Genomic DNA, 26336 nt, shown 5'->3' on the forward strand with positions numbered 1-26336 from the left:
GAAACTAAAGCCGGAGCGCTAGACTGGGGCCATGTTGAGTAGGGTCTTAAAGGCCACATTGTAGATTTTAATATTATCCTAAGAATACTGTAAAGCCATTGAGGGATTTTTAACAGGGTAGTGATACAGTCAGATTTTAAAAATTATTCTGGCTGCTGTGTGGGGCACTAAAGTTTATGTTAAGGTATTGTAGTCGTCTAGGAAATGATGCTAACTTGGATTTAGATGATCGTAGGAAAGAGGCAGAAATATGGGCCATTTGAGATAGTTTCCCACTTTTTCATGGCATGGCGCATACAAAAGAAATTTTTAAAAATATGCTGGGGTACATATAGGCAAGGATGACCCAAGTACTGAGGAGAATTCAAATCTTGGCAAAGCTGCAATCCATTGGCCTGATGTAGAAACTCTGATTTGGGAGATGGGTGTTTGGGAAACAGGAGAGAATAAAGTCTAGGATGAATCCCAGGGTTTTGGTTTAAGCCGCTGGCTTGATGGAAGTGCTTATGAGATTTAGAACACTGGAGAGGAGGTGGGAAAGATGATGGGTCCAGTCGTGTATAAGCTGAGTTTGGGGTGTCCTTAAGTCACTCACATGGGATATTGAGTAGACAGGTATGTGAACCTGAAGGAGAGAAAAAATTAAGCTATCTAGAAGGTGGTAGCTAAAATAAACTAGGGAAAGGCCATAGGACCAAGGCTTCTGGAATTTCCATGTTTAAAAGTCAACTAGAGGAGGGTGAGCTAGCAAAGGAGATTGGGAATTAGAATTCCACAAATGTCGAAAATGATTCTAGAGTAACGAAAAGTCAAGGGAAGAGAATGTTTAAGAAGGAGGGAGAATTCTTCTGAGAGGACAAGTTAGATGAGGACTGAAAATTTTCGATTCGGTTTAGTGAGATGGATGTCATTGGTGTGACGTTGGCGCCACTACACTGGAGGCCCGTGCAGAAGCCAGATTGCAGCCTCCGGGTTGTAAGGAGTGAATAGGGGGTTGGAGAGTGAAAGCAGTGACATGATGGCCCTGCTGAGAATTTCACCTGTGACAGGGAGGTGGAAGAGCAGGGGCTAGCTGTGGGGTTGAGGGAAGATGCAGTAAAGGCAGAGAGCTGGGGGAATAGGAGAGGGAAAAGATAGAGTATAAGGTGGCTGAGGAGGGAAGGGGCACGGAGGACTTAGGAGGGAAGCAGAGAATGAATGCAGGTGAATTTCGCCTTGTAATGGTTGGTAGAGCACAGCCATTGGCAGACAGCTCCCGGCTGATGGTTCTGTCTTCTCTGTGATGTAAGAGCTATGGCTTTTTTTTTTTTTTTTTTTTTTTGAGTTTGCAAAGATAGAAGACTTTAGAGGCAGATAAGTTTGACATAGTCATTGTGGAATAGCTGTGTTTGTCCGGGGAGCCAATGATGGCAGATTGATACAGTGAAAGGATAGAGCAGCAGGGAGCTTAGTGAGTCTGGGAGTGATTTAAATAACGAACTATGGACTCTTAAGGTGGATTTGGAAAGATGTGAAGGCAGGAGGGGAATGAAGAGGGGTGAGAAAAAGGAGAAGCAAGAGACCTAAGAAGAAATCGTTGAGTAAACAAGGTGGAACAATGGGAAAGTCGTGATCAGAGTGGATGTTTTCATTCTTTGCTTACGTATTCAATAGAACCTAAACCTTTGCCTGTAGAGGTAGTGTTCCTTCTACCTGGGAACAGCTGAGTTGGTGTGTTTAAGGAGATTTTACACAATGTCTGCTGAGTTGTCTTTTGTTACTTCTGTAATACTGGCTGTTTAATATTGGGTTTAGAATGGTAAAACATGCTCATGTTTGCTTTGGAGACTGTATATAGATGAAAGGTTTTTAGTTTTTGTTTTAAAGAACTGTATTTTTGCTATCTCACAATATCCTGCAATCCTTATGATGCACCCAAACAAGCAGAGCTTTCTCAGCAGGATCTGTTAGGATGGTTGTGCTAGGAGAGGTGCAGAGATATTTCAGCAAGAACGAAGATGTGATTAGGAAGGTGAGTTAGGTTGGGTTTGTGGTAAGGTCCATGGTGAGAATGTAAGGACTAGTGGGGATATAGAATGGAAGGGAAGAAGGTCACTGGATGGATGAAGAAATGAAGGAAAGAGAACCTGACATGTTGGCCACACGGCTGGACATGAAATCCTATGGTTATGGCTGGAATTGAGGTGAAGAAGGTTTCACTGAGGGGAGAGGTTACTGCACACGGGTGATGACAGTGATGGGGCAGGTGGAGGGTAGTATAACTGGACAGCATGGACCTTGGGGGAACAGGGTTCTGTTGTTTTTTTCTTTTTTAGGTGGTAGGGAATGATGGTCTGGAACTTGGTAAAAGTAAGAGCTCCTTTCCCCTGCTCCAGACCCTGAGAATTAGGGATCGCTAGTGCAGGCAGTAGTACAGTGATTCTCTTTCTGTGTGGTCCCTAGACCAGCAGCATCAGATTACCTGGGAGCTTATTGGAAATACACATTCTCTAGCCCCTCTGCAGACCTACAGAATCAAAAACTCTGCGGTGGGCTCAGCGTCTGTTTTGACCAGTCCTCCAGGTGACTCTAAAGTTTGAGCAGCACTTTTGATTGCGTAATTGGGTGAGCGGAGGAAGTCATCACTTCACTCCATGAGAACTCTGATGGGTTTTCACCTGGTCGGTTTTGGAGGCAGGGAGAGCGCTGGACTCCGTGGACATAGATCTTGACTCTTGTGGTCTCCAGTGGTGTCAGGTTGAGAGTAATAGTCTCAGAGCACATTGCAGAAGTTTGGTCTTTGCTTGGACCTAGGAGTTGGCTATTAGTTTCAGCAGCTACTACAAGGAATAGTTAATACTACTGTAGTTCTCTTTGCTAGGGTTTTAAAAACATGATTGCAATATGCAAATTTTATCTATTTAAAAGCTTTTATAAACAATTCCCATCATAAAAATGAATTGTTATTATAAGAAATAGTTACTTGCAAGTCAGGATTTCTTTTTCCTTAAGCACTGGGATGGATTAAATGTTATTTCAGAGAGATTCATTCATCCTAATCGCCCTATCCAGAATAACAGGTATGCCATTATTGCAAAATTGAGGAGGGAAGAGATTTGATTGAAATAACTGTAAAATTGTTGCAAAAAACAAAGGAGAAGGTTAACTCTAGGATGTGTGAATATGTGTGATAAAAAGATTTGTGGAGGAGGAATAATTGGAGCTGCGTGGAAGGAGCCTCAGTGGTGAGGCATACCCATACTTAGTAGCTGTGATTCTTGTCTCAGTTCAGTGTTTGGCCCCAGACCCGGAATTTAGGGTGCAGCTGGCCTTGTACAGGCCCATAAAGGGAAAGAGGAAACCCTAGCAGCTCCTGCAGTCTTGGTGGCAGGCTAGGATCATGAAAAGAGCTGTGAACTGGAGATGAGGAGACTTATGCACGAGTCCAGACGGATTCAATCAAAATGTGTTGCATGCATGACTTCAACAAATATTTGCACACCTCGTTTGTGCCAAGACACTTTTCATAGGCAAGGAAATCGAGGCCCAGAAGTTTGATGACTTCCCTCAAATCAAAGGTAATGAAGCAGCTGGAATTGAAGCCAGGTCTCTTAAGTCTGAAACAGGCTACCCGCCACGTAAGTGTGGTGGCTTGGTTTCCAGTGCTCCCAAGACGGGCCTCTTGTCACTTTCCCTCTCCCTCTGAAAACAACAAAAGAAGCTTCTGAAATATTTGTCTGGTAAATCTGTGTGCTGATTGGTCATCTATCTTAAACCCCTGTCAACAGATGATTCACTATTCAACATTTTAGCAGGCACCGACTTCAGTGGGACAGATCCTTGAGGAAAGGAATGGCTCTTGGTCAGAACACCTAAGACCCTGGTCAGGTTTGATTAGTTGTCCCAGCTGCCCTGTTCATTCTGTCCCAGCTCTGAGCCATCACATATTGGTATCTTAGGTTGCTGACTCCTTGTCAGAACATTTAACTGTTTCATTTGCATGTGAAGCATTGTTTGACTGAAAAAATTAAGACTCATAAAGAACTTTGAAAGGTTGCTGCCTCACTCCGGATACAATTTGTGCTAGATTAGTTTAGTGTAACTGATGAGAGCTCTGATGAATTCTGTGAGCTGCCAATCTTAAATCAGTGAAGAAATTGGGCTGGTTTTATTTCCCCAAAGAGAATATTTGGAGAGGGGACTGGAGGGAAGTTGAAGAAAATCAGAATGCGGTTGTGCAATGGCTTTCCAGTTTCCTGAGATAGTGTTTCCTAGATGCTACTCTTACTGATGAAGAGTTCCTCCTTTCCCTGTCTCCTCACTTCATGCTTCCTTCCTAGCTCTTGCTCTCTCCTTCTCTAGGGAAACTTTTTTTTTTGGGGGGGGGGGCCACGCCACTCGGCTTGCAGGATCTTAGTTCCCTGACCAGGGATCAAACCCAGGCCCCCGCAGTGAAAGCACCAAGTCCTAACCACGGAATTCCCTAGGGAAAAAGTTTTTGATTGTTGCTTCAGTTTTGCTGTTGAGGAAATGAGTCTTGGGATGGTAATGCCTGTGAATCAGAATTCTAGAGCATTAATCCATTTCTTACCATTTAGGGTTCTGTTTCATTCAAACAAACTATGTAATGGACTTTTCATATAGGCGTTTGATTAGATTCCGAAGGATCAGTTCAAGCTGTTGCAGGGCCTGGGGCCCACATTTTATAGCAAGACTTGTTTCAGTTTTGCATGATTTGGTACTCGTGCTAAAACCATTCAAGACTGATTCCAAAAACACCCAAACTGGCAGCGCATTTGTTCCATTTTTTTTTTCAGCATGCCTGATATTTTTTAGGGTTTGGAATTGGGGGGATAGGACCAACCCAGAAAGGAACCCCAGCAGTGGGAGAAAGGCTGTCGGACTGTTAGCAGAGAGAGTATTGCAGCCTGAGTGATTAGCAGTATTTGGCCATGAGGAAGAGGCCTCTAAAAATAACTGGTGAACAGAGCTTGCAGTCAGGTCCAATTTCAGTTCTAGAGGCCTTGCCCGAGGAGCCACTGGCCAGTCCACAGCTCCGGTAACGAAGGGCCTGTGGTGTGCCTGATACCTGCTCATAGGGCTTTGGCTTTTTTTCTTCCATATATATTATTAATGGATTGAAGAAATCAAAATGGCAGAAGGTAAAGGTATATTTTTATTGTTTGGGTTAAAAGTGACTTGGGATCTAGCCGACAATTTTTAGCTTGGTTTTCAGTTGTGCGCTGTTCAAATATTTTTGGCTAAGTGCTTTGACTGCATCTTCTACGTTTTCTATTTTGAACTTCTGGAGACCTCGATGTTTCAGAATAGTTTAATTTTTCATGGACTAATCTGTCTGTAATATGAATATTAAGTTTTAGTGTCTTAACTTAGAGTATCTTTTATTGTATCGTACTACCAGAGAGCACATTTTACAAACTTCAGAAAAATGAACATGTGGTCTGTCTTGGTCTTAGACGTTAATTACAGTGAACTTAAAGAATTGTGTGCATTCAGATCTCATTTAATGTTATAGGAAGTTTAAGGGCTTTATAAGTCCCTTTTTGTATTAATGAGCACACTTAGTTGGCTCAAGCAGAGACTTACCATATGTGGAAATGGACCTAATTTTTGTGAAGCAGGCAATAAATGCAAAGAAAAGACATTGGGATTTTATTTTGTTTTTTAAATCAAATCATTAACCTTCAAGCGTTCTTTAATGATGTGTTGATTTACATTTTTGTATGTGTTTGTTTTTGCTTTTCTTTGTAAGTTAAGACTGTCTTTTCATTTAATTGAAGGCAAGCTATATTGGCTCATTATATTGAAAATGTATTTAAGAAAAATAAAATAGACATATTAAAGACTGCTTCCAACTCTCAGCTGCCCGAGCAGCCGCTGGAAGGATTCTATTATTAGTATAGAGAATATGAGTATCTCTGCTTTGAACACTGTTTTAAATAAATGGTTAGAATGGCTTACTTGACTTTTCTGATAAAGTGGCTCATGGAGCCGTGAAGAAGAATATGAGATACCTATCGGACTTTTAGTTCTTTTAGAAGGCATTTCTCCTCTTCTGCATGGATTGCTTAACGGACATAGTGAGGCAAAGTCAGCTGTTACTTCTGACCCACTTTTAACAGTTCATGGCTCCTAAAGGGTGACATTTTGTAATGTAGAAAAATGATCAGTTTGATGAATTGCTTTTATGGTTTTTTAAAACTTTGAATGAGTAGAATTTGTGTATAAATATGAAATCACCAGCATAATGCTTACCAAATCTCATAAATGGTTATTTGTAATTCACTTAGTTGTACTTCCAGTTAAGTAACTGACTAGTGCTCAGGTGCTGGGGGTGCATCTTCTATTTTCCCTTTTCTAACCAAATAAATAAAATTTCCGATTGTTCCTAGCCCAGTCTTCATTTTGGGGAGACTCATTCCATTGATCACCATGGTAATTTTCTGTGTTTGGTAGTATGTGAGAGCGTTTTCTGATTTGATGGGTCAACGTGGAAAAAAAATGAATCACGTAGTTCTTGCCATATTCTTCACCCTCATTAAAAAAAATCTTTTTGATTAATCCCTGGGACTATAGGTTGACTATGGAGCCAGAAATGAAATGAAAATTCTTAGATTTATTCTGATTTTAGAAAGGAGGGACAACTACTAGATGTTCTTTCAGAATATGTTTGGAACGCAGTACTGGTTTTAGGTGTGCTTGGGGAGTTTTAAACTCTCTCGAAGGGTTTATCTTACTCTGCTTTTTTCAGTTTAGTTGGACAGAAACTGATCTGCCCTATGGGACTAGGTACACCATATTTATAAAGTGACATATCAAGAGTGTGCTATTTAGTGTCAATTAAAAAGTTTCCCCTAGAAAAGATGTCTCAAGAAAGACTCCTTTCTATAATTTACTGTTTTGTTCCTTTATGGAATTGGTAAATATTAATAGTAAAAAGATTAATACTACTGGAGTAACACCTCATTTATTTGATATTATAAAGGGATGGATAAAATAATGCTAATTATTTCATGTTCTAGCTAAACAACATTTACTCTTTTTTTTTAACATTTAGCTTTTAAGCGATAAATCCATTTAATAAAAAAATATTTTGAATGAAAATCTTTCCAAAATTTATTGTACATTTCTTGCATTCTTAAACAGTTTTAAAACAATAGTTTAATGACAGAATTAATATGATATCATTATTACCTTGTACTAAAGATTATTTTAATAGTTAACCACTATAAGTTTAATAGTTAAGGACTAGTCAGGGTTGCCAGTGAGCATCAATCATAAATGGCCTCCTGCTACTGTTCAGGTTCTTGTGTCTACTCGTGCTGTATTCAAACATTTTATAGGCCTGCCCTCCATCAGCACTTGTTGCTTTAACTCCTTTGGGTGAGGCTGTCTCTAAAGTCTATTCTTTAGTTTTGTGCAGTGAGTTAGGAAACTTGATTGAAGTTGTTAGCATGATGTCTAAAATAAATGTGAATAGATTCTCGGTAAAGGTGTATTCTTTACTGTCTTTGGCTTTCTCTCTCTTTACCCTCCTAATCCCTTCTCTCTGTTTTGGTATATGCATTTATATAATTTTTTTTAAAACTCATTTCCACTTTTTACTTATATTTGGTGGTGCAGGTTAATAACTTAGACGAGTATTACGAATTAACTTGGATAAATGATACTTTCCTTTTGAGAATCTCAGGAATTTTCCCCCTCTGTTTCTGCTTTAAGAAAGAGATAGAGGGCTTCCCTGGTGGCGCAGTGGTTGAGAATCTGCCTGCCAATGCAGGGGACACGGGTTCGAGCCCTGGTCTGGGAGGATCCCACATGCCGTGGAGCGGCTGGGCCTTTGAGCCACAACTACTGAGCCTGCGCGTCTGGAGCCCGTGCTCCGCAACAAGAGAGGCCGCGACAGTGAGAGGCTCGCGCACCGCGATGAAGAGTGGCCCCTGCTCGCCGCAAGTAGAGAAAGCCCTCGCACAGAAACGAAGACCCAACACAGCCACAAATAAATAAATAAATAAATAAGGGAAATTAAAAAAAAAAAAGAGATAGAAATGGAGAAAGAATTGGACTTGAAATTCAAATTATTATTTTGTTTTATTAGCTATTTCTTTATAAGCTTATTTCAAATAGCATCGTCTGAGGTGTACTTTTATTGAGGTACACATTTTGAAAACTTAATTATTGAGTGAAAAATTGAGTCATGTCTGGCACATATGTGCTGAATAAATACATTAAATGAATGAATAAAATGTTGAACTATATTTATTTGGCCTTATTATTTTCTAGTTAATCAGGAACAGTACAAGAGACTGGTATCAGCTACAAAATGTCCAAGAGGAGATAAGACAAGAACCCAGTTTTCCTGCCATTTTAGCACTTATTTTAAATAAAAAGTTTAAGTTTGATTCTTAGATAATAAGTAGCCAAGGGAGGAACATCCTTAGTCACTATTATAGTTCCATATTTAGAAGGCATTATTCTTTTTATAGTTAGTATTCTATACAAATGGGTAATGTGCATATATTGATTTGTTGTATAGAAATAAAGGTTTTTTTAAATACAGTCTTAAAAAATGTCTTCATGTTTGTAGAAGGTCAATAAATTAAACACACAACACTGTTACTGAATCTGTGGTGCTCCCCTTCCCACAGAAGCTATTTCTTTTCTTTTTAAAAATTATAGTGGTGCTTTATTTTATATTGTTCTTCGTATAACTTCTGTACTTAAGACACATAAAATTTTGGAAATCATCATTTTCCCTCACCAGCATTGCAGAAATTTTCACCCAGTCTCTACTCCGGTGACTATATTCAGATAATAAAACAGTGGAGCCTATTTTAAGTGGATTTAATAAGTAACATTGTGATCTGTGCCCAGCAGGTACTTTTTTAAATGTATAAGTTTTGTTTTTATATAGCCAGCTTTTAGGAGACTTTTAATAGATCATGTGAGGAAAAAGAAAAAGAAAAGAAACAAATTAGATGGCCGGATGTTATTTAGTAAAGCATACTTTTGTAAATTCACCATGTGATTATTTATAAATCTGGCCCTTATTGACGGGTCTGTTAATATTTAAAGAACACTAGAAAAGGAGATTGACTTTTTCTTTAAGAAGGAATTTTGTTTCATTTAGTTCATCAATTTACATACTTAAATATAGATATATAAATAAATATGTGTATATTTGAGTGTGTATATCCACAAACATAACGTACACGCTCTAAGACTGATTCAGTTTTTATGACCCCTTTTGAAAAGTTGATCTAGTGGTTGGTTTAAAAAATATGTATATCTTTTTAACAAGAAGAATTGATAGTATGTTGTTGATTTAAGCCACTGGAAAATTACTACCAGTATTCCCTAATTAGAACTGGATTTAGGAATCAGGAAGCAGGTTTTAGATGAGAGCTAGTGAGGTATCTGAAATCATGAAGTTTGGCCCATTCATATGGAGCAAGGAATTCAGGAGCATAGAAGTCAGGGCTTATTCCTGGCTCGACCCACCTTATGCTGGTGGCTTTGGGTGAACCATTTCATCTTTCTTCTATAAAACAGAGATGATTATTCCTGTCCTTACCCCAAGTGTTGTAGTGGACACTTGGAAATATTTGGGGGTGTTTTTGTTTGTCATAATCACTGGGAGCTACTTACCTGTGGGACCAGAGGAAAGCAGGAATGCCAGCTGCCCTGCAGTGTGAGGAACAGTCACACAGGATGAAGAATTGTCCTGTTTAAACCCAGAAACACCCTCTTGAGAAACACTGAGGGGACCCTTGTGAGAATCGCGTGCATGTAGAGGAGGTAACGTGCTCCAGCAACGGAAGATAGCATCCTACTTTCCTACTTGCTTGATAAATTTTTCCTTTTCCCAAAGGGCATGTTGAGATATGACATATTCTTCTAATTTGTTTATTAATATTTAATATTTATCATATTCCTTTTTAAGAGAAATTTGAGTTTTATGGTCCTTTTAAGGACAGTGTTGACCATTTTCTCTTAGTATGACTTGACTATCATTATTTTTGTTTATTTTTGGCTGTATGAGTATTTCCAGACGAGGATAAAGTATATTAAACATATCAAATGTGATATATGACACTTCTGGTGGACAGCACTTTACAAAACTGTATCCTACGTCGAGACCAATTATGAAAACCTTTCCCTTTTTCCCTGGGTCCCAGTGAGTCTTGAGGAGGACTGAATTGCACTGTTTGGCTTCTCTTCTTCCCTGACCTCTGTTTCCTATAAATAGTTTCCTTCCTTCATCTCTGTCTCTCTGGCTAAGAATATGAAGCGTTTTGGGGGGAGCTTCTTCTATGGCAGTTACAGTTTTCAAAATTCGACAGAAACTAAATGCGACAGAAAAAATAGGCTTTGGCTACATTTGTGATCTCTTTAAGTTGTTAATATGCTCTGAACTTTGAAGGAGGTTATATTTAGGTCGTTTAGGTGAACTTGGAAGGAATACACATATCAATTTTTATTTTAAAAAAATCGCTAGCCCATTAGTAGTTTATTTCTTTCGTTACTTAGAAGTTAGGGTCATACATATGTGGTATTGAGGCTAAGCATAGTCTTTTCCATTTTTAAAATCTTTATTTTGTGTAACATGATTTAAGAATTTAAGTGAAAACTATTGATAGTTTTGAAGTAATTTACCATTGGAAGTACTCTCAAATTCCTGGAGAAATATTTCAGTGAAAAGAGGTTCAATAAAGTGTTTTCTTCTTATATAATGACATTGTCCGTCTGTTTTATTTTTTTAACAGAGACAAAGCATGGAGGACACAAGAATGGGAGGAAAGGAGGACTTTCTGGAAGTTCGTTTTTCACGTGGTTTATGGTCATTGCATTGCTCGGAGTCTGGACATCGGTAGCTGTGGTCTGGTTTGATCTTGTTGATTACGAGGAAGTGCTAGGTAAGGATTTTCATATTGTTTCTTATTGGTACTGTCAATTCTGCAGCCTCTCAGTGGTTCTCAGTAGGGAAGGAACAAAAGGGGATGTTATCAGGGTTACCTTGCTGTGGTACTTTCAACTTCTTTGAACCTGATCTGTCATAGAAAAAAATAGGCTTCATATTGTCTATATATCACACCAAAAAGTTTTAACAGTACGTACTCTCGCGACATGCAGTACTCTATAATTTCTATTCTATTTTGTTGTATTATGAATTTTTAAAATACTGGTCAGGAGCCACTGAATTTATTTAAGGACCCATGAATGGATCGTAAACACAATTTGCAAGACCCTGCCTTAAAGAAAGCATTTCCAAGCACACGCCTCTGTGTCCTTGTTGGAACTGTTGTGTGTGGATGTGAGTGTGTGTGTGTGCGTGCATGTGTAGGTGTGGCCTGTAGGATGTTCTGAGGAAGTTGCTGTGTTACTTCTGATAGTTGTCTTCCTTTCCTCTCCATTTCCTTTTCTCTCCCTATAATCACTGCAATTTTTCACGGTTTTTTACATTAATGATTCTTTATAATTTTTGGAGTCATACTTTTTTTGTTGTTTCACCTGACCAAGTCTCTTTTTGTAATTGAGATAAAATTCATATTGTAAATATGTAAAAATGTACAGTTCACTGTTTTTTAACATATAATTTTGTGCTGTCATCATTATTAATTTCAGAATATTTCCATCCCCCTCTTCTTCTTATCTCCTGGCAAGCACTAATACACTCAGTGTATTTGCCTATTCCGGACATTTCATATAAATGGAATCATACAATACGTGGCCCTTTGTGTCTGTTGTTTTGCACTTAGTGTAATGTTTTCAAGGTTTGGTACTTACTCCATTTTATGGATGAATTATGCTCCATCGTATGGATTCACCACATTTTGCTCATCCTTTCATCATTGATGGACATAGGGGTTATTTCCACTTTTTGACTGTTGTGAGTAAATGGCCTTCCTTTCTAATAATCCAGTGAAAGATGTGGACCTTTTCACTGAAAAAAATGCACACTTTTCTCTGTATGTACAGTGTCGCAGAGATAATCCCCTCCCTTCCATAGACCGTTCTGCACTTTTGCTTTACTTATTAGATTATAGCCAGCCATCTTTCTGGGGGGAAAGGCAAAGAATAACAAAACACACATGTAATCTGCCTTTTGTTAAAGCTTCTTACTTTTATTATTGTACTTCGAGGAAAGTGTCTCCGAGGAGGTTGATAAGAGTGATAGAAGAAGAATTTTAGTTTGGAGATGAACTTCTGAGTAGATCTGTGCTTTTGTTAACTTATGTTGGTGATGTTGCAAAGCAAAGTCTATTAGACAAAAGAAGAGATTTAAAAGATGTGTACATTTAAGCTCAAGTAACAATTTTCGTGTTTTTGTATGCATGCAGCCAAAGCAAAGGACTTCCGTTATAACTTATCAGAGGTACTTCAAGGTAGGCTATTGGAGATGCATTTTAAGTCTACTTGTGTTAGTCTCTAAAACCTCACCCTTGGTCTACTATTTTAGTTATCACCTGCATCAGAGAATGTACGTGGTAGGACCAATTTTCCCTCTTAAATTTGTGAGAAAGTATAGTATTTTCTATCTTTTTATTGTTATTTGAACTCTGTGCTCTACGTAGCCTCAACTGCAGACTAGCACTTTTCACTTATATTTTCTTAGTTATAGAAATGATAACTTCCTTATCTCTACATTATTATTGTTACTGTCATTTTCAACGTGTATGTGCTTTGTCAATCAGACTTCTACATAGCAGGTTAACAATATTTTCCTAAGTGGAACAAGGGCTCTGGGAGGGTCTAGGTTGGTCATAGCAACTCTACTCCCAAAGCTCTTCCTGCTGTTGTGCAATGTTTTAACTTCCTTTTTTTTTTTTTTTTTAACATCTTTATTGGAGTTAACTTAGTTTTTATTAAAAAATGATGGCAGTAAGGGGGGAAAGTGGCGGGGGGTGGTGGTGGTGGGATGAACTGGGAGATTGGAATTGACATATATACACTAATATGTATAAAATAGGTAACTAATAAGAACCTGCTGTATAAAAAAATAAATACAATTCTAAAATTCAAAAAAAATAAGTAAAAATAAAAGCATTGCTTAAACAAACAAACAAACAAAAATGGTGGCAGTGCTGCCGACTGGTGTTTTAGTACTGATGCTGTATTTGTAAATGCGGTTTAAATATTGCTATTTAAAATATTGTTGTTTAAAATATGTTAAATTAATAAGTCTCTTCACAGCCATTGCCCAATGATGAATTATGAACTGTGTTGATTTTAGGATGTTTTTAGGGAACTGAATGTATTTGACTTATATTTGAAATGCTGAACCAGTGCTCTGAGATGATAAAGTTAAAATACACGTTTACTATTCTTGAAGGAGGAAGTCTCTGCTAGTATTGTCTTCTCAGCTTGTCTGTTCTAAGCCTTATTTTTTTTCTTAGTAGTAGGTGGCCGGTTCTAATTACATTTTTAAGCAGGATAAGTGTAAGTTTTCCTTTGTAGTTTCAAAAAGCCAGTTTTACATACTTTATTTCCAGAAGTCTGTTTTTAAAGGTTGATTCATGATGCTTCTATCATAAATCATTATTATGAAACGTAAAATTAATCATCCTCTTATTTTTAGTACTTATACTCGATGTTAATTATATATGGTCTTTATTTGAGGCTCAGTGGATGTTCTTTTGTTTTGAGTATTAATGGTGTGAGGAACTTCTGTACTTTAGAAACATTAAATTTCATGTAACTGTTAGAAGTGGATCTGTATTATTCCTTATATATGTTGAAAATTTTACCTAAAAGATTTTTAGCAGTAAAGTTAAAAAAAACTATTCTGAAATGATTAAATCTCAGGGTATTGTTAAGCCCTTAAAGAAAATATTATCTGAGTTATATTTCTTAGATTTGTTAGGTGAATATTTCCTCAATCTCTAAGTGAACTGCCTTCATTTTTAAGTGAGATTATCATTGGCACGGCTTTTAAGGATGAAAGGAGCAAAGAGTTGCATTGATTGGTTGCATTAATGGCCGATATGCAGGACTGTAAGAAATAGTAACACCTTATTAAATTTGCTTTTCCTTTTGTTCCCATATCCGTCTTTCCTTCCCCTCTTGTAGGAAAACTGGGAATCTATGATGCTGATGGTGATGGAGATTTTGATGTAGATGATGCCAAAGTTTTATTAGGCAAGTACACATTTTTTTTTTTTTTAATTAGTTGTGCTAAAATGTTGGAAGCAAAATAATATCAGGTTGACCAAATGAACCTTTTGGCCAACCCAATATTTTAGCTTTAGTAATGTTTGTGTCAGTCATTTCCATTTTATGAAAGATATTTTCCCACTTAAATCATTTATTTCATTCTTGTTGGGATGTTAATAGCTTAATTGTTTTTCTATAAACTCTCACATTTCAATTTACTGTTACAAATGGATAAGTATATAGCTCCTGCACAGATATTATAAGTAATATAATTTCATATGTGTTTTTAGATTTAAAGCACTTTATATTCTGAACTTAACATTTGAACATGTAGATAATGTCCTAGTCTGTTTTCACATATGGTAATGGCAACCATTCTTTAGCATCATTTGACATAATTCAACGTCCATTTGAATATGTAGATTTCTGAAGGCTTACATAAATTCATTCTGAAATAAAATAGTGGTAGTAAACATCTTATAATGTCCTATGACTATTTGAAAGGTAACATTAAAATATAAACTAGTAGTCTTTGGCCAGGTTTCTTGATTTTTTTAAGTCTTGGACCCTTCTCTTTTATCACCATAATTACCTGTCTTTAACATTGAGATTTTTTTTATAATGGATAAAGATGTGATATTCCTTCATTTAATTTTAAAATACTCTCATACTAGAAAGGATGGTGCTAATTTTAATATGCAGATTTTATATAATCTGGCCTGGTGAGATACGTATTTCTGCTTGTTAAACAGCATCCTTTCCTTTGTTTTAGTATGTAGCATAATATGCATTAAAACATTTTATACTAAAGTCTTTAGAAAAATAACAAATATGGCAAGGTTTACATACTAAGCTTAATAGAATAATGGCACAAATTCTTCCTAGACACACAATTTTGTGTATATTTTATGGATATGAAAAAAATGGGAGATACATCTGTGTTGAAATGTAATAAAGCTTCTTAATTTTGACATTGTTTTCTTGTTACTGCTCAGTGAGAATTATATTTGCTACTTAACAGTGAAAGCTTCCTGTACCCATGAAATTTCTTTTCCTGTCTTAACCGTAATAGAATTTTCTATATAATTTTGTCATTATATATCTAAATTTGGGTTTCTATAAGTATGGTAAATTCTCAGAAGACTATAATCCTAGGCATGCGTAAGAAAGAAAATTATATAGACCTTATTTCAGAATGATGCTAATTTGCTTGCCTATAAATGGTTTATTACTTCATTTTGTTACTTTTCTTTAAATGACAGATTCTGAATAGCAAAGCTTTTTATTTAAAAAATAAATTCATGTGAGCCGTTTCCTCATTTTTAGAAATAATATTACTTATCTACTGTATTTTGTTGATTTTTTTAAGGGGGGAGGCGCTTAAAATCAGCTATCTGGTCTGTCAGGAAATGTCAACTATTAAAAATTAAAACATGTTATTTCTTCTACAGCACACATTGATTTCTATTGCAAACTTACATGAATAACTTGATTTTTAGTATTTTAGATTTCAAAAATTTATTCCCCTTAATATTTTTAAGCAACCGTTAAGAGTTTAATTAAATGTAATTTAGAACATCGCCATTTGTGGGTAGCCACATATGTGGTATGGGCAAATGGTAACTTGTTCCTTTTGCAAGAATCATATACTTGGAGACAGAACTCAGTTGGTGAATCTGAGTGTTCATTTGGTAATTTGACTATTAAATGCACAAAGGCTAAGATAAACTATTTTATTGTGTGTATGTACAAATTCGCAGTTGGCTTGTGGCTTTGGTGAAGATGAAAGAAACTAATGTAAGCTGTTTGTCCTCTGACTTTATTCTGTAGTGTTTGAATTCTCTGCATGAAATGCAACCTTGATAGGAATTGAATTTTATGACTAAGGTTCTTTTCTACTTTGTGAGGTTATTGTAGCCTAGTTATGCCTCTATTACTGGTGGATGGTTGAAAGAACCAGGTGAAATTCTGGCCTTGTTGGGCTCTGTATGTTCAGGGAGAGATTACGGGGGAGCAGATTCAGTGAGTGTGTAACCCAAAAGGAGCCAGATCTCTGGGGTACGTTCTCATTGGAGAAGCAGCTCAAGGGTAAGGGCTTTGGATTAAGGCAGAGGGAATCCCTGGGGAGGGATGAAAGTAGAATGTCAGAGATTGGGTGAGAGCTTGGCATGGCAGGTGTGGTAATAGTTACGCTGAACTTCCATAGGTTTGGATTTATCTCATTAGTATTTCTTTCTGGAGTCTTAAGTTTGCATATATCTAAATTTGATCAGTTTGAGGAAATGTACACATTCATGTTTACATTTCTTTTACATTTCAAAGTTTGCTTTTATGAACTATAAAGAGAATGAAATACGTGAGTAAATCAAGATCAGTAGCCATCACTAATTTTATTATTTCTGGCCATGGCCCTTACAATATACTTTGAAAATATTCTAAGCCTGGTCTTGTTTACATTCCTTCCTACTTTTGTGGCCAAATTATCTAAAATAAAATGTCTTTGATTTTGGTTTGGATGATTGAAAGCTACATTGTCTCATAATGTATTCTTTGAAAACTTGTTTCCCAAATAAATCAATTGGAAAGAGGACTAAATTCTGAGTAACATTTTCTTAGAGTAACACCACCTGTGGATTACATAGTTATCCTTTTGCCCTGTGACTGGCACCTAGCTGGCACCAGCTATGGCCAGAGAACAAAAGGGAAGGCAATCCCTAGAGCCTTGACAAACGTTTGTAGACTTGACAGATGCCTGAGTGAGCAGGAGGGAAGGGAGGGCTGGATCTTGCCCAAAGCCAGGCACATGCTGCTCTTTGGTTCAGGCCTTCTCTTAGAGGTTAAGGAATTATAAATCCAGAACATATTTTCTTTTTCTCTTTGGACTAGTACTTTTGTCTTAAGAACCACAAAAATGTTGCATAGTTGGGTAATTAGTTTTGCTCAAATACTTTTGCATATTTGTTGCATGCTTCATCCTGTCATGCTGAAGGGTGGTAAAGTTTTATATTTTATATTCAACACTTGGAAGTACTTGTATTGGAAAATGGAGAAAAAGAAAAATGTTTATTCTAAATATACAGCTGTAGAGTTTTTGGACAAGAAGAAGAAATAGTGTTATTCCCACAGGGGCTTGGGTGGGAATACAGATCTCCGTTCATAGCACTTGTCAACTGTTCAATTCAGTGAAGAAACATGCTGGGTTGGTCAAAAAATAATTTAAATACCGACTGAAGTTTGTGGGGTTCCCCCCCCAATGCATGAAGAATGGCGCAATGTAGTTCTTCTATGCACTAATGTGGGGAAAATTCACTATAATCTTTAACATTAAACTAGTTGTCTTATTATTATCCCTTACCTGCCAATCTTGATTGCTGGTAGTTATGCTGTGTGGACAAATTCTGTCTTGTCAAAGCCAGAAATACCAAATTAGGTGGTTATAATCCGAAAAGCTCTAAAATCATAGATGTGCATATTTCTTACAGCCTGCCTTTTTTTTTTTTTTTCCTCCTCAAAATTATGGATCTTACTGTATAGAACTTGACAGTTCTATTGGTGGACTTTGATACCTGCTGGACCCAAGAGACCAGTCTTACCCAAAGCCAGTTCTTCACAGGAAAAAAACAAGTGATAAAAACGATATATACACTGCTTTCTTTCCATATGGGGGTCTGGGGTCTTTGCAGTAGAAGCTAATTTCATGAGCTGATAGGGAGAGAACTCTGGAATGTTCCTGTTGCAGGTGACTGGCCTTGATCACATCTCATATTGGTAGGCTGAGCGAATTGTTATTAATAGCTGACTCTTATTATTGGTCAGAACGACAGGACCACAAGTCAGTAACCGGAGCATAATAAAGCTCACATTTTCTAGTTTTAAAATGTAAGTTGTTGATCTGGTATAATTTGAGCACGTTGGTGCCCATCTGTGGAGGCTGAACGGTTACCCTGCTAGTCATGTTAATTCCAGAGTTTCCTAAACTAACTCCAGCTCCTAAAGGGAAAAGTTTGAGGAAATGAACATTTCTATTTTCAGTGAATATTTATTGACATATGTAAATGTTTGTATAATCAACTCTCGATAATATCTGGGTGCTACATGAGCAAATGTGGGGCTTGTCGGAAGTGTCTTTTTATCCTCATACTACTTTTACTCACTTTTCCCTTTGAAGTTGGTCAGTCTGTTTTGGCTGATACAATTTTGTGGGTTTTTTTGGCTCTCAGTTCTCTGATGAGAGAAAGGCAAACCCGGTTAGGGGCTGGTAGGAACGGTGAGGATTGGCCAAATTGCTTTTCCTTTAGTCCATATGATTGAGAGTTGATTGTAAGGTGTGCATCTTAACCGATTTCTTTATTTTCCAAAATATCTTTTCTGTAAACTTCCTTGACCATGATGCACATCCTTTTTGAGATCACTCTTCCTCAACTTCTTTTTTCCACCTAACTGCTCTCCTTATTTTCTCTTTCTCTCTTCCTTTATTCTTATGTAGGCCTGACCAAAGATGGCAGTAATGAAAATATTGATTCTCTTGAGGAAGTCCTTAATATTTTAGCAGAGGAAAGTTCAGATTGGTTTTATGGTTTCCTCTCATTTCTCTATGATATAATGACTCCTTTTGAAATGCTAGAAGAAGAAGAAGAAGAAAGCGAGACCACAGATGGTGTTGATGGTACGTCACAGAATGAAGGGGTTCAGGGAAAGACTTGCGTCATCTTGGATTTACATAACCAGTAACTTTGATGCAGGGACTGAAGTCACTGGCTTGTGAACCCCTGAAGCAATCTCCTTTTTCTTTCTTTCCTTTGCTCACCCAGGGCTTAACATGCAGTGGGGCAGCTGTGATCGGACAATACAAGGCAACTATGTGATCTTTTCCCCAGTACAGCGCCTAGCTAGTCCCTTGCTTGGCTTTCCCACTTGAGGAAAGCGGTACCCCTCATTCTCCTACTGGTCCACAAAGTGCATTGAGAATGATGTTCTTGGTAGTATAATTGGTTTCTGTATCGTTTTGTTTTAACTCATGTACTTGCTGAACTAAATTCAGAAACTTAATAGCGAATTGTTTTGTGATTAACCCTTGCTGCTTGTCCTTCTAACACGCTATTCATTAAGATGATTATAGTGGAATTAATTATAAAAATATTTCTAGCATGATTCATAAATTCAGTGCTTCTCTTTTGGTCTTTAACATGACTGATGTGTAAAATGATGGTTCTTTAAAAGGCTGATTTTTTTTTAAATTGTAATTTGTTTAGGTTGATTTGTCACAGGTTAATACAAATTTCAGTGTAAAATTCTGTATTAATGGTGCTTTTAAAATAATTTGAAAATAACCTCATGTTTTTGCCTTAGGGTAGTTCAATTACTGTATTCAGATAGTAGTGTGTCTGAATCTTTCTGTCTGTGAAAGCAAAATTTATTTTTAATTTCATTTCCAAATAGACATCCAGAGAAAGTAATTTGTATTTTTTTTAAAGGAGGCATATTACACAGGAAGGAAAATGTGAATATGTTATCTTAAATAATGTTGTGCATATTAAAATTATTCATCCTAAATAACGGTCTTTTTCCATTTTTTCCTGTATTACCTTATTAATTGGCCATCAACTTTGGCTTAGGTATAATATGATTTTTATATTTGTAAATTAAATTTATTAAAGTGATAATTCTTTTTAGGAGAATCCATTTTTGCCATTAGAAAACCTTAAAAACACCTTTGAATCAATTCATTTAAAATGAGTTTGCTTCAGTGATAGCAAAAACAATTGTATTAGACATATGTAATATGCATTTCTTAAAATGAGATTTCATTCATTTCCCACCTCAAACAAAGCTCTTATAGCTTAAGAGCGATAAGATCCAAGACCTTTGATTTCTTTTACCCTTTTTGGGAGTGGTGTTTCATGTTTTTACATCTCTTTGAGCCTCTGTGAAACTTAGCTTTGGTTCTTTATAGAGCTTAAAATTGGAAAATATTTGCATTTTTTAACATTTTATTTAACTGTGATAATTTCTACTTTTCAAATATTTATTCTTATTTTTTCCCATTTAATCAAGTTGCTTTCAGAAAGTAGATTATTCACCCATTTTTTCAGAAGGGAATATGACAAATGTAGTTTCTTTTTTAGAGCTCGCTCTTGCAGGCTATCAAAATGAGAGCCTGAAAGTCAAAGTCTCGAATCAGAACCCTGGAAGCACATCAACTTCCCCCTTGACTCAGCATTTACATGTGTCCGGAAAACTGTCCAATTTGCTAATCTTATTGTAAAAAAGCATTATTCAGTAGCTACTTTTGGAAATAGATACATGTGTTGTACATTGGACAGTGATCTCCTAATGCTTAAATAACTATTATAACCTAGTTTGTCTTTTCTTGATTATTCAGGGACTGTGTTTCATTCTGTTAATGTTTCTGACAGTCCAAAGCTTCTGATTTTGGAATGTTAATATTTTGGAACAAATGAGTATGATTTAATAATGTTCTTTCTGAAAGCTTATGCAGTCTTTGCCTGTATTTATCATGTCTTCCACTTTGAATTTGAGTACTGTGACATATCAGAGTTCATTAGTTTTAAATTCGAAAGCAGTCTTAGACCTCACTCAGAGAAATTCTCTTAGACAAATGTCTGAGATTTTTTTTTTAAGGCAGTCTTGTTTCTTCATGCTTCATTGTTACTAACTCTGGAAGATGTTTGATCAGTTTATGAGAAGTAAATAATTAAATTTGTGTGTTAAAAATGTTTGGAATCATTAATTTCTCATCAGGCTCTGCTTTTTTTGTCATGCTACTAATGCACATTTTATGTACAGAAATTAATTATGCTGTATTCTTGTAAGTGAAAAATAAGGATGTGAGATTATAATTTGCCATTTCTTTGGTATCCCTTCTGATCAGCCCTTTTGAAAAGCCTCTGATGAAGGTAAAATCCAGGTAGCTGGTGAACCCCTGACTTCTGTGACTGCCTTCAACTTGTGCTTAAGGCTTGCTTTGGTGAGAAAATAAAGTTATTTGCAAAACTGGTATAGAGTACTTTGAAGCTGAACAAAGTTGCTTTGCTTACATTTTATTTATTATGTATGTTACAATTCTTAATCTTCTAAGGCTTTATTGTGTAATTTTCTGTTCGATCATAGAAATATTTTCCTAGCTTGTGTCTTTTAAGCTTAGGAACTTAGTTAAAAAGGCAAAAATGTAATCTGTATGTTTGAATGTTTATTTATGGTGAATTTTACATTGTACTATATTTACTCTGCATTTGCAGTTTGGAACAACCAAAGGCACTTTGAGGAATGTGCTCTGAGTTCAGATGGCCTTGTCTCCTCCGAGCTGCCCTTCCTCAGATGAAACTGCTGTTTGTCCAATTGAAAAGGCGCCGGGTTCTCTGGAATTTGGTACCAAAACAAGGAAGTGGCACTACAGGGGACTTCTTTTCTGCACTTTAGTTTCTTTCAGCTCTTATTTCCCCTGGGATGTGAGGGGTGAGGTGTAAGTCAGTTGGAGAGGTGTCTTCTGGGTGCTAATCTTATTAAATCCCTGAGGCCCAGCTGCCGGCTCACTGCGTCATGCAGGTGCCTCGGACATAATGTGCTGGACGATATCCTGCTTTTTCACCTTGTACTTGATTCTTTATTCTAGAAATTACCTCCCTGTCTTATAGAGCTGTATCCAGACATGTAAGAAAAACTGTTTTCTCTGCTTGAATTCTGGTTTGTTTTCATTTACAGTTAGCTAGACAGGGCAAAATGTTTCCTCGTTTGGCCTGATGTTTATAACTTTGGAGTATTAGTAAAGGCAGATAGAAGCATAGACAGTTATGAATTTGAACACCTGGCAGTTATACCTTTGGGGGCTTGATACTCAGCAACCCTTTCGAAATCAGATTCTGGTCTATAAAACAAGTAAAACGTTTTCTGTGTTTTGAGCTGTGGAAATTTCTTTGATCACCATGCATATTTGGAGCACTTTTATAAAATCCAGTGACGCAGACTTTATTATCACAAGTCGATTGATGGAACACTATGCTGAATTCTCTGCCTGTTATTTGTTGTGATAACTCTGTAATACACAGGAGTAGATATTAACTAAATTGTGAGCTGTCTGAAGTTGGGAGTCAGGTTAGGCTGCATTTGAATCCCTCTTCAAAGCTGAGCCCAACATAGGGTATTTATTAAATATTTGCTGGGGTTAGTCCTGGTGAGTGAGAACGTCAGGAGTTACCCATTGCATAATAATAAAATGCTGATTTTTTTTTTTTAAACAGCTTAAATAAGTGAAAACAATTATTGGATGTATTTTGTTTTCCAAGAGAAATGACACTTTGAAGTTCAGACAATAAACTGACCTATGCTAGCTGAGGTCTTCAGGTGACCTTTCTGCTATCTCATTTGTATTCGTGTCTGGATTTTATCTTTATTCAAGCTCTCAGTCTCTGGATGTAATCCCTTCTTAAACTTTTAGTCGTTCAGTCCTCTGATGTTCTGGTCTTCCCTCATCCCCGAGGGTTGGAAGGTTTGTAGCTTCCTTTTTTCAAAAACGTCTGTGATAATACTGTTACGCCATCTATTTAAAAATAAAAAGGAAAATGGTGTAGTGTCTTGACTTGCGTTTTGCCAAGACTAGACTTACGTTCTAGAGCAAGTCTGCCTAGCTCACAGAATCTTCTCTTAGGCGTTCAGGGCCTCATCTGTAGCCAATGTTGAAATAAATTATGATGCTTCGTGCGGGCAGGAGGAAGCTTTGAAACTGAGGCTCAGAGTGACTCACGGGTCTCACCAGAGACAGTGGGAGTGACTCGGATGACCTAAGTGTGACATGACACTCAGCCGACCAGTTCTGTGACCAACTCCCTGAAAGCCTGCAGCAGCTATAGTACTTGGGTTTCTGTAACGGAGCCAGTCTTCTAAAATTGCGGTGAAACCGCAGGTCCAACCCTGATTCAGCGTTTTAATTACACACAGAACATTTCACTTTGAAAGTGTGTGTGGGATAGTGGCCCTGAGGCAGGTGCCAAAATAATGTTCATGACCTTTAGGCAACTCCCTCAGGCTCTAAGGGAGGTATATAAGACCTGCTTCTTTCAAATTTCTGTGTAAGGATTACCAAATAGTCAACCGAGCTATTAACAGTAATCACCTTAAAACCATCAGAATAAACATACAGGGCAAAAAAGAAGTAAACAACATGGTGATTACTTTTTTTTTTTTTTTTTTTTTGCCATTCTCTTTGACGGTAGCCACATCCTAATGGCTTGGGTTCCATGATCATTTCTCTACTCTGCACAGCGTTTCTTTACTCTGAGAAGTGTTTTGAATCGTTGTTTCCTCTCTCATGGGTCATTTTTCTAGCAGCTGACCTTTGCCCTGGGTCTGCACCTCCTGCTTCTGGCCGCCTCCTTTCTCTCTCGCTGACTCAGTTTCTCTACCCTTAGACATGCCTTTGTTTCCTAGCCCTCAAAACATACGAATGCAGATCAAATTCTTCAAACTCTTATTCCTTTTCTGCCCACTGAGAATCTTGGGAAACCCCATAGATGATCCGTTTTCTTCTAAGGAGGGAAGAGAGGCCATGATGGGCAACCCTGGGGTTTTGCTCACCCTTCTTTCTACCTGTTTTCTCATTGTAACGTGACCCCTTCTTATACTCCTTGTAAAACTGTATATGGGACATTTACTAACTAACAGAATTCAGTAGTGTCCTCATCCTAACCCTTTGTTCATTCCTTCCTTTCTACAACTGCTACTTTGACTTTTAGAATCCTGCATTTTCTATTCATTCATTCATTCATTCCTTCCCTGCATTTTCTTGACTCTCCCCTCTTTTTTTGTTACTGACGGGCTCCTGTATTACCTTCTGTTTTCCAAGTGCTGTGCTTTCTTTCATGTTTATACTCTTTCCTTCAGAGACTGAATATGATGATTGTTGTTTAAATTATTAGTTCAGGCTTTGTCGTGTCAAAAATATTGAAAAATGATTGAATATATTCTTTAAGTTCAGAAAAGACAGCTTAGGTTGATACTTTGGAATTTTATATAGCACAGTGGCACACTGTTAATTTGTATAACATTAGGGATTTATACCCAAACTGGAAAAGTTGTAAATCAAGTACTTATTATCTTTTCATGTTTCTAATCAACTAATCTGATGTTGATCTAATATGTTGGCTTATTTATGTTAACTCTAGCCTTTTCATCAGTATAGCTCTTTTGACTATATCATAATAGTGGAGGGGTAGGGGGTTGGTCTGATTCCCACCATTCTGCTTTCTAAGGGAAAATCCAGGCCTCTCCAGTCAAGAACATGCAGGAATCAGGAGGGGACATTAGCATCATTATAAGTGTATTTTAATGCTTTATGCTAATTTCTTTTGCACACCGGATAATACCCATGTATTTAAAGGTTGTCATTACAAGAATAAGTTTGACATTTTACCTAAATAAACTTTCTTGGGGAGTGGTCCAAGATAGCATTCGGTATTACAAGGTGGTATGCTGTTTTTGCTAGAGGTTAAGAAAGAATTGGGCTTTGTCTGTGAAAAATAGTTGTTAGACACACACACTGGTTTTGGTTATGTATGCATATCAAGTAACTGGATAGATACAGATAGCCACATGGAACAGTTAATTCACGTTTCTGTTTTTAATGTAGTCATTGGTAAGATATACTAATACTTTTTTTCCAGAATGACAATGATGATATCTCAACCAAAATAAATTGCCATTCTCAAATGAAGTGTCTCTTGTGATGGAAACAAATTGCCATGAACAGAGAGAGGGGAAGAGATTTCGGAGTGGATGGTGATTCAAACAACAGAATAGGAGTAAAAAAATCTCATACTAGAAGTGGGAGTGTGATTATGGTTTTGAGAAACATACAGAGGGGGTTCCACAGTTTCCAGCAGGAATATGTGTGAAAGGGCTTAGGGGCTTTCTTGGGACACTTCAGACCTTAGTTGTAGGGTGACAGGTTGTACATGGTGCTGCCTCCACAGGGCATGAGCAGAAATCACCCCACCTCCTACCCTGGTGTCCCCAGGAAATGGATTGGCAGCCTGCCTCCTACCCTGGTGTCCCCAGGAAATGGACTGGCAACCTGCCTCCTACCCTGGTGTCCCCAGGAAATGGACTGGCAACCTGCCTCCTACCCTGGTGTCCCCAGGAAATGGACTGGCAACCTGCCTCCTACCCTGGTGTCCCCAGAAATGGACTGGCAACCTGCCTCCTACCCTGGTGTCCCCAGAAATGGACTGGCAACCTGCCTCCTACCCTGGTGTCCCCAGGAAATGGACTGGCAACCTGCCTCCTACCCTGGTGTCCCCAGGAAATGGACTGGCAACCTGCCTCCTACCCTGGTGTCCCCAGGAAATGGATTGGCAGCCTGGAACGCCACTTTGGAAAGTTTGCTGATATGTGAGTGTGTAAAATAACATTTATGTGACCAGGAGATAGAATTGGGAACATCAGTTGGTTGGGATGCTAGGTACAGGCTGGTTGGAAAAAGTGTACGGCGAGATATATGGTACCTGACATTTGTTAGAAGGTTAAAAATAAACACGTTATCGGAACTTTCATTTGCCTAGAGAAGAAACAGAAAGCCTTTGCAGAGTTTTTAGATAAAGAGTAAAAAAGTTAGTATATACCTCCATAATAGTATAATTCTTATTTATGTAATTTTTTATAAAGAAAGTTTGAAACTATGGGAGAAAAGCCATGATTATTCAGACAGTAAAGAGTAAAATTCTATCAAAATATGCTATCCTTTTTTTGAGTGGCAGTGATGATTGAGTAGGGAGATAAGGTCCCCAGATCCTTTCACCCCTGGTGCTTGTAATTGATCAACTGTGTCCAAGCAGAAGTCCACTGACATCAGGTACCACTGAGAGGGAAATGCCTGTGGTAATTAGACATCTCTAAAGCTAACAATTCTTTAAGACCTAAGGCAGGTTGTGAAGTTGATTAAATCAATGATTTTTTTAAAATGCATTTTTCGGTTATAGGTAGTGAAAGTAAGGTTCTAAAATGACGTATGAATGATAGATATTTGTATGTTGCAGGAGTGTATTTTTTTAATGGTGAATTTAAGTAAATTTGTTTAATAGTTGCATCAATTTAAACTATTTTATAGATACTTATTTTTTATTACCTTAATATTTTCTGTTTGTAACATATTTTCATCTTGTAAACACCAACAG

At 37.3% G+C, this 26336-nt stretch overlaps 1 protein-coding gene and 1 long non-coding RNA gene across 13 annotated transcripts in view; one reads left to right on the plus strand and one right to left on the minus strand.

Moving 5' to 3' along the window:
- The window catches only part of ASPH (aspartate beta-hydroxylase), a 221872-nt gene that overhangs the window by 25811 nt on the left and 169725 nt on the right, over window positions 1-26336 (plus strand). For 6 of the 12 annotated variants that reach the window (XM_082364701.1, XM_082364708.1, XM_082364706.1 and 3 more), the window contains exons 2-4: window positions 10764-10913; window positions 12339-12383; window positions 14068-14136. In XM_082364701.1, coding sequence (XP_082220827.1) covers window positions 10764-10913; window positions 12339-12383; window positions 14068-14136 — 264 coding nt within the window. Of the gene's footprint in view, window positions 1-4982; window positions 5142-10763; window positions 10914-12338; window positions 12384-14067; window positions 14137-18637; window positions 18957-26336 lie in introns of those variants that run through there. The other 6 variants (XM_082364707.1, XM_082364709.1, XM_082364710.1 and 3 more) reach the window with 3 other exon arrangements.
- LOC309615306 lies at window positions 23920-26329 on the minus strand. Its single transcript, XR_014236713.1, has 2 exons — window positions 25530-26329; window positions 23920-25203 (listed from the first exon to the last, which is right to left on the minus strand). It is a non-coding gene; the product is annotated as an uncharacterized lncRNA (long non-coding RNA).

The sequence above is a fragment of the Balaenoptera borealis genome, assembly GCF_965194805.1.
Source record: "Balaenoptera borealis genome assembly, chromosome: 17".
In the NCBI taxonomy this organism is placed as follows: domain Eukaryota; kingdom Metazoa; phylum Chordata; class Mammalia; order Artiodactyla; family Balaenopteridae; genus Balaenoptera; species Balaenoptera borealis.